At 42.6% G+C, this 12,085-nt stretch overlaps 1 protein-coding gene across 1 annotated transcript in view; it reads left to right on the top strand.

Annotated features, from left to right (window-relative positions):
- PAWR (pro-apoptotic WT1 regulator) overlaps window positions 1-12,085 on the top strand; it is a 92,431-nt gene that overhangs the window by 64,992 nt on the left and 15,354 nt on the right. Inside the window, exon 3 of the mRNA XM_068402124.1 lies at window positions 9,999-10,033. Within this exon, the coding sequence (XP_068258225.1) occupies window positions 9,999-10,033 (35 nt within the window). The remainder of the gene's footprint in view (window positions 1-9,998; window positions 10,034-12,085) is intronic.

The raw sequence follows: 12,085 nt of genomic DNA, 5'->3' as shown, positions 1-12,085 counted from the left end.
AGCAGGTGTGTGTGTGTTAGGCTGTGTGGTGAATCAGATTGTCATGGTTTAAAGGTGGGCCAGCTATTAAACCTGTGGCAGATGCCCTCTGTTATCCCCCCCCCCCGCCCCCAAAGGGAAAGGGAAAAGGGAGAGAGACTTCTGGGTTGGAAAGTTAAAACAGTTTTAATAAACTGTAATAATGAAAAAGAGTATAATAATAATAATAGAGATAATCAAATATATACAAATATATATATACAAAACCAAGATTGAGCTCCCCTGAAGTCAGCCACGTCACCACCGGCACTGCAGGGCAGGCTCCGGGAAGGCCCAGGCTGGGCCTAGCGACGGTCGAGAGCTGGATTCAGGGATGCACGGATCGGGATCGGGGGCAGCAGGAAAACAGACGGAGTCCTCCTTGGACACCGGCCATAGCAGAAAGAGAGCGAGACCCTCGTGATCCCCCCCCTTTATACCGAGAATGACGTGTGTGGGATGGAATACCCTCATTGGTCAATTTTGGGTCACCTGCCCTGTCTGCTCCCTGCTGCAGCTGCGACCCCCCTTCGGCTCTTCACTCGTAAGCAGTGAGGAATTCAGCAGTGACCTTGGTTTCTCTAAGGCTAAGTACAGCAAGAGCCTTACTGCACAACATCCCTACCGGTACCTCAGCGATAACTACAAACTTCGAGCGTTATCAGTCCTGGAAGCAGACACTGTCTGCAAACATGCAGTTAGTTTCAGAAAGTGCAGTTACTTAGAGGAGACTTAGCTGAAAGTAAAAATCACTGAAAGGAAAATCAGCCTGGTTTAAGCCAAACCAGGACACAGATGAAGGAGCTCATATGGAATGAGACAAATCTTTGCTTTTTCCTCTGTTATTTTCACTTAGATCACACCTTGTTGTGCATTAATATGTGGCTGCACAAACACTGTTTGTGTAGTCATTAGGAAAAGGGAGCATGACCAGTTCTCTGGAGCAGTGTTGACATATGTCAATCTGCAGTGTTCTCCTGCTTGAGATGGAGCAAGAGCAAGACTACTTGATTATATGATTTATTAGCAGTAGTATATACTGTTAAAAAGTAATGTAAGCTGCCAGAGTTCATGTGCAAGAAGTAAAAGTAATTTTAAAGCTGTGTTTTGAATACTGTATTGAAACGAGTGTTTGATTTCAACCCTGGATGAAGAACTGATGTTGTTAGATGTCTTTGGCAGCAATATTTTTTTCACCAGTATGAAGGAAACCATTAGCATAATTGTTATGGGCTACTTTACTGATTGCTTTTCCATTCAGGATTTCCACAGAATGTAAAGAGAATCACATTTTTACAGGGAGACGTTCAAATAAACTGATCTCTTCATTGCTCATAAACAATTATTTTGACAAATCATTCATTTTTATAGTAATTACTAGATGTTTTAAACATAAATTAAAACTCAGAGTTTAAAAATATTGAAAAATATAAGTAAGATTTGTAAATTAGTATTTATATACATGCCTAATTGTCTGCTTTTGGGTTAATTCCTTGCAGAACAGGAAACTTCCTTTCTCCTTCTCCTTCATTTTCTGCCAACCTTCTCTCCTCCAAAAGTGGTGGAGGAGACAAGATCTTAAATTATAAGACGTTTGCCTCATTTTAAGAGCTTTTGAATAGTTTGAAAGCTTAGATTCACTTTTGATTAATAGACACATAATGCTATTTACAGTATAACAACATATATTCCTGTTACCCGCTACTTTTGGAGAAATAACACACATAAAATAAATTTCAGAACATGAGAACGGAGATAAATAATATTTCCCTGGTGCTTGCATCATCACCTTAAAGAATGATTGGTTTATATTAGAGGTTCCAAAATAATAGAAGTCACAATTTACCAAATCTGCAAGTAATTTGGTTACCAGAGGAGATCGGTTTTATGCGTCAGATGTGTATTTTTAACTTTTTGTTTGTAGTTAGTTTTAAGTGCAAAAATAAAACCCACTAATATTTGCTGTAGAAACATCTGTTACAAGGGGCTAGTTAACTGTTTTTTAGTTTTAACAGCTGTCATTTGTAGCAAACGAGAGTATTTGGTATGTACTTTGTCCCTGAACATTTATTTGCTTTCCCAGCTTGCTTTTTCTGAAGAACTGGCTTTTCTGAATAGTACTGCCAAACTTTTAGAAGTCTCCTGTTGAGGTAAATGTGCAAGTCTATGTATATAAATTGCTTTACAGCTTATATTTGCATTTATTATATGAACATATATTAGCAAATTTGAGGGTATACGATGTATATGTTTCATCCCTTTGGTGTCTAGAGTAGAAGACAAGCATCCAAGATCCAGAGATTTCACAGAATCACAGAATCACAGAATGTTAGGGATTGGAAGGGACCTCAAAAGATCATGTAGTCCAATCCCCCTGCCGGAGGAGGATTGCCTAGACCATATCACACAGGAACGCGTCCAGGTGGGTTTTGAATGTCTCCAGAGAAGGAGACTCCACAACCTCTCTGGGCAGCCTGTTCCAGTGTTCGGTCACCCTCACCGTAAAGAAGTTTTTGCTCATATTTATGTGGAACCTCCTGTGTTCCAGCTTGCACCCATTGCCCCTTGTCCTGTCAAGGGATGTCACTGAGAAGAGCCTGGCTCTATCCTCATGACACTTGCCCTTTACATATTTATAAACATTAATGAGGTCACCCCTCAGTCTCCTCTTCTCCAAGCTAAAGAGACCCAGTTCCCTCAGCCTGTCCTCATAAGGGAGATGTTCCACTCCCTTAATCATCTTCGTGGCTCTGCGCTGGACTCTCTCTAGCAGTTCCCTGTCCTTCTTGAACTGAGGGGCCCAGAACTGGACACAATATTCCAGATGCGGCCTCACCAGGGCAGAGTAGAGGGGGAGGAGAACCTCTCTCGACCTGCTAACCACACCCCTTCTAATCCACCCCAGGATGCCATTGGCCTTCTTGGCCACAAGGGCACACTGCTGGCTCATGGTCATCCTGCTGTCCACTAGGACCCCCAGGTCCCTTTTCCCTACGCTGCTCTCCAACAGCTCTGTCCCCAACTTGTACTGGTACATGGGGTTGTTCTTGCCCAGATGCAGGACTCTACACTTGCCCTTGTTATATTTCATTAAATTTCTCCCCGCCCAACTCTCCAGCCTGTCCAGGTCCCTCTGAATGGCTGCGCAGCCTTCCCGTGTGTCAGCCATTCCTCCCAGTTTCGTGTCATCAGCGAACTTGCTGACAGTGCACTCTAGTCCCTCATCCAAGTCATTAATGAATATATTGAATAGAACTGGTCCCAGTACTGACCCTTGAGGGACTTCGCTAGACACAGGCCTCCAACTGGACTCAGTCCCATTGACCACCATTCTCTGGCTTCTTTCCTTCAGCCAGTTCACAATCCACCTCACTACCCGATCATCCAGACCACACTTCCTCAGTTTAGCTGCGAGGATGCTGTGGGAGACCGTGTCAAACGCTTTACTGAAATCGAGATAGACCACATCCACAGCTTTACCATCATCTATCCACCGGGTTACGTCCTCATAAAAGGCTATCAAGTTGGTTAAGCATGACTTCCCCTTGGTGAAGCCATGCTGAGTGCCCCTAATGATCCCCCTATCCTTGATGTGCCTACTTCTTTGGCAAGAGGGAAAGAAGCCTACGGTTAGGCAAGATTTTGACCCAGTCACCTGTATGTGTCTCTTCCTCAATCCAAGCTTAAATAATAAATCTGTTAAATCCAAGCTTAAATAATAAATCTGTTAAATAAGTCTGTTGTCAGAGGATGTAGGGAGGCAACTAGGAAAGCTAAGGCCTCCTTGGAATTAAACCTTGCAAGAGAGGTCAAGGACAACAGAAAGGGCTTCTTCAAATACATTGCAGGTAAAGCCAACACTAGAGGCAATGTAGGCCCACTGATGAATGAGGTGGGGGTCCTGGAGACAGAGGATAAAAAGAAGGCGGAGTTACTGAATGCCTTCTTTGCCTCTGTCTATACTGCTGGAGGCTGTCCTGAGGAGCCCCGGACCCCTGAGGCCCCAGAAGAAGTCAGGATAGAGGAGGAATCTGTCTTGGTAGATGAGGGCTGGGTCAGGGACCAATTAAGCAACATGGACGTCCATAAATCCATGGGCCCTGATGCGATGCACCCGCGGGTGCTGAGGGAGCTGGCGGAAGTCATTGCTAGGCCACTCTCCATCATCTTTGCTAAGTCGTGGGCAACGGGAGAGGTGCCTGAGGACTGGAGGAAAGCGAACGTCACTCCAGTCTTCAAAAAGGGCAAGAAGGAGGACCCGGGTAACTATAGACCGGTCAGCCTCACCTCCATCCCCGGAAAGGTGATGGAACAACTTGTTCTTGGTGCTGTCTCTAGGCACATCAAGGACAGGGGGATCATTAGGGGCACTCAGCATGGCTTCACCAAGGGAAAGTCATGCTTAACCAACTTGATAGCCTTTTATGAGGACGTAACCCGGTGGATAGATGATGGTAAAGCTGTGGATGTGGTCTATCTCGATTTCAGTAAAGCGTTTGACACGGTCTCCCACAGCATCCTCGCAGCTAAACTGGGGAAGTGTGGTCTGGATGATCGGGTAGTGAGGTGGATTGTGAACTGGCTGAAGGAAAGAAGCCAGAGAGTAGTGGTCAGCGGGACAGAGTCCAGTTGGAGGTCTGTGTCTAGCGGAGTTCCGCAAGGGTCGGTACTGGGACCAGTACTATTCAACATATTCATTAATGACTTGGATGAGGGATTAGAGTGCGCTGTCAGCAAGTTCGCTGATGACACAAAACTGGGAGGAGTGGCTGACACAACAGAAGGCTGCGCAGCCATTCAGAGAGACCTGGACAGGCTGGAGAGTTGGGCGGGGAGAAATTTAATGAAATATAACAAGGGCAAGTGTAGAGTCCTGCATCTGGGCAAGAACAACCCCATGTACCAGTACAAGTTGGGGACAGAGCTGTTGGAGAGCAGCGTAGGGGAAAGGGACCTGGGGGTCCTAGTGGACAACAGGATGACCATGAGCCAGCAGTGTGCCCTTGTGGCCAAGAAGGCCAATGGCATCGTGGGGTGTATTAGAAGGGGTGTGGTTAGCAGGTCGAGAGAGGTTCTCCTCCCCCTCTACTCTGCCCTGGTGAGGCCGCATCTGGAGTATTGTGTCCAGTTCTGGGCCCCTCAGTTCAAGAAGGACAGGCAACTGCTAGAGAGAGTCCAGCGCAGAGCCACGAAGATGATTAAGGGAGTGGAACATCTCCCTTATGAGGAGAGGCTGAGGGAGCTGGGTCTCTTTAGCTTAGAGAAGAGGAGACTGAGGGGTGACCTCATTAATGTTTATAAATATGTAAAGGGCAAGTGTCAAGAGGATGGAGCCAGGCTCTTCTCAGTGACATCCCTTGACAGGACAAGGGGCAATGGGTGCAAGCTGGAACACAGGAGGTTCCACATAAATATGAGCAAAAACTTCTTTACGGTGAGGGTGACTGAACACTGGAACAGGCTGCCCAGAGAGGTTGTGGAGTCTCCTTCTCTGGAGACATTCAAAACCCGCCTGGACGCGTTCCTGTGTGATATGGTCTAGGCAATCCTGCCCCGGCAGGGGGATTGGACTACATGATCTTTCGAGGTCCCTTCCAATCCCTAACATTCTGTGATTCTGTGATTCTGTGATTAAAAAGAGAGTTGAACCACTGGCCTATGGCTAATGGGACAACCAGGATGTTTCTGAGACCATCACCACCAAGAGCTGTGACTGATATTACTGGTATGGCATTTCAGTTTTCATATACAGTGAACATGTATCTTAACATATTAGATGAAGCTACTTGAATCCCTTCACATACATCAGAGTCAAATTATCTTGTCAGTCATTGCTGACTGTCTTAAAGCTAAAAATCAGGCGGTTACATCCCTCTGTATGTAAAAGTTCAGATAGGCAAGTCCCTAGATAACAATATTAGAGGGCAGAATGAAATCCTGTGAAGCTGCTAGATGTTAGATATGTGTTCACTTAAATTTACTTCAGCTGAGAGAAGAATGCACATGGAAAACTCAGATGAGCAGAGCAGAAACAAGAGTTAATAAGGCTGGAAGGGATCTCAGGAAGTCTCTAGTCCAACCCCTGTGGACAAAGCAGGGTCAACTATAGCAAATTGCTCAGGACTGTGGCCAGTTGGGTTTTTATTATCTCCGTGGACAGAAGCTCCATAAGCTCTCTACGCAACCCGCTCCAGTGTTTGATCTCACAGTAAGAAAGTATTTTCTTATGTTTAAGTTGAATTTCCTGTGTTTCACTTTCTGTCCGTTGCCTCTCATCCTTTCTCTCGACACAATGGAGTGTGTCTCCATCTTCTTTACCCCATCAGGTGTTTATAAGCATTTGCAAGATACCTTCTGAGCATTCTTTTCTCCAGCCTGAACATTCCCAGCACTCTCAACTTCTCCTCATGTGTCAGATGCTCCAAACCTTTAATCATCTTTGTGCCCTTTTGCTGAAGTCTCTCCAGTATGTCTGTCTTATACTGAGAAGTCCAGAACCGGACCCAGCACTCCAGCTATGGTCTCACCAGGGCTGAGTAGAGGGGAAGGATCTCCTCCCTTGGCCTGCTGGCAATGCATCCAGAGGATACCATTGGCATTCTTTGGTGCAAGGGCACATTGATGCCTCATGTTTAACTTGGTGTCCACCAGGATTCCCAGGTCCTTTTCTGCACACCAGCTTTCCAGCTGGACCACAGCATGTACTGGTACTTGGGATTATTCCTCCCCAGGTGCAAGACTTTGCATTTCCCTTTTTTTGAACTTCATGAGGTCTCTGTTGGGCCGTTTTCTAGCCTGTCAGTGTTCCTCTGCACGGCAGCACAGACATCTGATGTATTATTAACCGCTCATCCAAGTTTTGTGTAGTCTGCGAACTTGCTGAGGGTACACTTTGTCCCATCATCTGGTTCATTAATGAAGATGTTAAACAGTAATGGCCCCTGTATCAACTCCTACTAGTGACTGGCATTCAGCTGGACTTTGTGCTGTTGTTCATAACCCTTTGAGCCTGGTAGTCCAGTCACTTTTCATTGCACCTCACAGTCTACTTACCTGGTCCATATTTCAGCAGTTTGCCTATATATATGTTATGTGGGAAGGTGTTGAAAGCCTTGCTAACATAGAGATAAATGTCATCTGCTCTCCCTTTATCCACTGAGCCAGTCATCTCCTTGTAGAAGGCTGTCAAATCAGTCAGGCATGATTTCCCCTTCACATATCCGTGCTGATTTCACCTTCTTGTCCTTAGGGATTTGTTCCATCACCTACTTAGGGACTGAGGTAAAGACTGACTTGTAGTTCCCTAGATCTTCCTTCTTGAAGATAGAGTGACATTTACTTCCTACCAGTCCTCAGAAGCCTACTGCCATGACCTTTCAAAGATAATGTACCCTTAGTAAACTTCAAAAACAGCGTTGATGTCATTTAAAATTTTGTTTCCTTGCCCTGTTAGAGGTGAAAATAGGTTGCTGTTTCATAGCTGTGAATTGCTACTTTTCAGATGCTGTCATCAATGATAAAATAGTTATCCGTGTTACAACAGCAATTTTACACCACTTTGTGGGTTTCTTCAAATAATTCCCATGACTTAACTTTGTTGAATGTTGTTCTTCTGCTTATATTAAGGAAAGCATAGCACATATTGCAGAACTTGAAAATGCTTCATAAAATAAAATGCACTTTAAGATCAAGTTTTGTTTCTGTAATATATTTATTTTTTGTCAACTTTATTTTCTATAATGAAATAATATTCTTTTTATTGTTTTTTTAGCTTGTTTATTTACTTACAAAGACATTAATACACTGATCAGTGAAGGTAGTACAGTGTTTTGTAGGATTTTCAGAGTGGATGGAATTTCTCTTGCATCTTGTTTGGAGAACTCATTTATTGCTTTGTCTGCAGTTAGTGTCATAAATAGACAGAATTTGGTGCTTTGCTATTATTTTTTCCAGTAAAGACAATTGTTCAGTTCATTAAGTCCTTAAATATTCTTTCCTGACTTTTTACCTAATATCTGCTGATGCTGGGGAGAGTTTTGTCTATGACTAATAAAATAATTGGTTCATGTTCTTCTCACAACACCTTAAAAAATATTTGTGGACTTAATCTGTCTAATCTGAGCCATCATTTACCAGTTGAAACATGTCTTAATTTTTCTGTATGATCAGACTGGTATTGGGAACCTACAAGCATAGCATTATTGATGCAAATACATTGTTTCAGGTTTTCTTATTTGTACATAATGCATCGATACTTTTTTCCAGGGATTGTGTAACAATAAATGAGCCCTTTTCCCACTGTTCTTTTTGTTTCCATTTCCATCTTTACAGAACCAGAATAAAAGAATAATGGACTTTTTTGAAATGAAAAACCCAAATCCAAACAAAAAAAAACAAACCAAAATGTAATCTTAGTGAAAACATCTTCTTACTGCATTGTGGAGATCTGAAAAGTAATGAAATTCTTTACCTTAAGCTAGAAAATATATGATAAGACTTGTAATCTGCAAGTAGTCCACGTATGTATCTTTGAAGGGCCTGATGCATAGCTTTTGCGTCGTTGAACTCATATTTAAAATATGCACTTTTATTTAAAATTATAGAATCATAGAATTGGTTTGGTTGGAAAAGACCTTTAAGATTATCAAGTCCAACCATTAACCTAGCACTGCCAACTCCACCACTAAACCATATCCCTAAGCACCACATCTACTCATCTTTTAAGTATCTCCAGGGATGGTGACTCCACCACTTCCCTGGGCAGCCTGTTCCAATGCTTGACAACCCTTTCTGTGAAGAAATTTTTCCTGATATCCAATCTAAACCTCCCCTGGTGCAACTTGAGGCCGTTTTGTCTCGTCCTATTGCTTGTTACCTGGGAGAAGAGACTGACACCCACCTTACTGCAACCTCCTTTCAGGTAGCTGTAGAGAGTAATAAGGTCTCCCCTGAGCTTCCTTTTGTCCAGGCTAAACCACCCCAGTTCCCTCAGCCGCTGCTCATAAGACTTGTGCTGTAGACCCTTCACCAGCTTCATTGCCCTTCTTTGGACTCTCTCCAGCACCTCAATGTCATTCTTGTAGTGAGGGGCCCAAAACTGAACACAGTATTTGATGTGTTCTCAAATATGTTCTGTGTCTCACTGTTTTAGTTATTAAGAGAATTTCCAAAGCGCAGTCAAAGGAGATGCAGAGTATTCTTTAAGTTTGTAGTCAGAATGCATTAAGCCTCTGCAGGTGCTTAGAAAGCAGTGATCAAAAATCTACTTACCGTAGCTTAACAAGTCACTGTTTGACATTTGAGCGCATGAAACATCCATGTACAGACTTCTAGCCTATCTACTTAACAGCAAATGCCAGGAGAGAACCACTGCAAGTTAGCCTGAGGGAAGCTGAGGTGAGCCAGGTTGCAACACCTGGGTAGCATAATGAAGAGCATACCTGTAGTTACCATGACCCAGCTGATATGTAATAAATTGATTTGGGTATCAGCTGTGTGTGACTTGCTGGCTTCAGTTTTTATTCCATCCAGAAGGACAGCTGTGGTGCCAAAGAATCTGAACAGTTTTGCTCTGCTGCTCATGGACAAGTAGATGAACAGCTGTCAAAGAGCACAAGCATTTCTGTGTTAGTAGTGGTAGTGAAGGCGTATTGGTGGCTGGGTATACGCTGTTTTGGTGTGTTCTGGATGCTGCGGGACGGAGTAAGCGCATCGAGTTTTAAGATGTAACCAGAAGCTGTCATTTCAGGGTTCTGAGCTGATGGTCAGAAGCAGTAACACAGTGACAGTAGTCCTGGGGTTCTGTCTATTCCTGACAGCAAAATGTGCAAAACTGAGTTGTACAGCAGCTGTTTTGAGGCATGGGCCTCCTGCTCTTAACTGCAGGCTTCGTTTTCTATGGAGTAATAAAGTATTTTGGAAGTACAAATACAAGAAAGATGTTAATTAGTTTCTCCTTTCTGTTTTTCTTTTTCTTTTAGGACTCCGCCAGGATGGTTTCAAGCAGGTATAAAAGGTATGAGATCTCTGTACGCAACACACTTCTTTACATACATTTCTTTACATTTCTGCCAGAAATAAAGCTGATTAAATGGGTGTTTGTAGTAGAGGCCATCATACTGTTACTATACATGCATGGTCTGATTTTGGGGTAAGGACCTGAGAGATGCAGCGAACTTATCCAAACCGTTCTTTCACGTCACTATTTTAAAACAAATTCAGCTGGTGTTGTGCTGGGTCTTACTAGTGCAGAACAGTTTTCCAAGCAAATGACTAATGACTACACATTACCCAGGAGATAGTAGTTTCACGGTTAATTTATGAACCACTGTGTCCTGAAGTTTAATACAGGAAGATAGTTTTGTTGCTCTCCACGTAATATTGAAAGAAATTTCTATGGTTTTGTCATACTACTGTCTCAGTTGTAGGGGATGCTGCCCACATGTAGCATGTCCAGTTTGTTATTTGTCTTTGAGCCAAGTGTTACCCTGGTGATTTCTCAAGTTCTTCAATCAGAAAGATATTTCAGAAGCTCTTGATGCACCTGACCAGTGTGTGAAATTTTGTGGAGTTAATATCGACACAGCTATCACAATTATTAGGAAAATGTAATGGTAACATGGGGTCTAAAATACATCAGCTGAAGCAAGGCACTTGTGTAAACATATTTTTATTTGACACATGAATGTATTCTCTTTTAGATATCCTTTACTCAGGTAAAATGTTTAAGTGGTTAATTCATCTGTGTATATATATCCTGGCTGTAGAATTAAGTGCAAAGAGCACCTACAATTATCTAGTCGTCACTGGTGTATTTTCCACCCCTCAGACTTGTTCACCTGTAGAATCATAGAATGATTTGGGTTGGAAGGGACCTTCAGAGATCATCTAGTCCAACCCCCCTGCCATGGGCAAGGACATCTTTCGCTAAATTAGGTTTCTCAGAGCCCCATCCAACCTGACCTTGAACACTTCCAGGGAGGGGGCATCCACAACTTCTCCGAGCAACCTGTTCCAGTGTCTCACCACCCTCATTGTAAAAAAAAAAAAAAAAACCAAACAAAACAAACCTATCCTGTTATGCTTTAGATTTCTTAGCATGCTTGTGTCTTTTATATTCCTGGATTCTCATAAACCTAGTTGAGTGATGCTTTTTACTGCTGTAGGGTTTTTTTTTTAATCACTTTGTGATTGCAGAATGGGTGGACTTACTGTCACAACCTTAATAACTATATAATTTCATGATTACTTTCTTGTTAATCAAACACATTTGAGTTCAGTCTCCATTTCCTCTTCAGTCCCTGTGCAGAATTTCATTGCTATTTGTATCTGCCAAATCAGTGTGTGTCATAGTGCTTTGTGGCTTTTCATAAATCTTATCTTTACTCTGTTCACATGCTGTATATCCTCACTCACTTTCAAAAACTTGGTTGTGTGTGGAGTGGTAATAAATAGAAGTTTGCGCAATCACATTCATACCTTATTTGAAAATAAGCTAATTCTTCTGGTTAGCATTGCAAAAATGGGAAACTCTAAAGCTAGAAAATGCTAAAATAAGACTTGTTTGTGCAGTCTTTGTTCAGTCAGCTTTAGTTATATGTAGGGTGTACATTCTTTATTTCTGAACTTTCCCCCTTAGGACTGGCATCACATTCAGGAGGAATCTGACTTGCTGTGAGCTGCTGTTCAATATTTTGTTACGCATGTTGCCATCTATCTTACTTATTGCATAGTCTTCAAACCTGATGTTGAAAACAAAGGATTTTTTTTTCCTGTAAGGTCAGCACAGTGCCCGATGCTCACAAATACTAAGAGGGTTTTAATCTAACTACCACCATGAGGCATACAGTAGCTAATATTTTATAGATAGACACTCAATGCCCACTGTGATTAGAGTTGACAGTATCTACTGATTTTCCTCTGTATTTGAAAATTTTTACTCTCCTCACAAGTAATTTTTCAAGTAAGAGTACTTGAACAAAGTATGGCTCCCAGTGGCTTCGCTTTCTGGTGTGAACACTAAAGAATCATAGAATGGTTTGGGTTGGAAGGGACCTTAAAGATCATC

The sequence above is a fragment of the Nyctibius grandis genome, chromosome 5 (genome assembly GCF_013368605.1).
Source record: "Nyctibius grandis isolate bNycGra1 chromosome 5, bNycGra1.pri, whole genome shotgun sequence".
Classification (NCBI taxonomy): Eukaryota; Metazoa; Chordata; class Aves; order Nyctibiiformes; family Nyctibiidae; genus Nyctibius; species Nyctibius grandis.
This window is presented reverse-complemented; position numbering and strand designations above follow the sequence as displayed.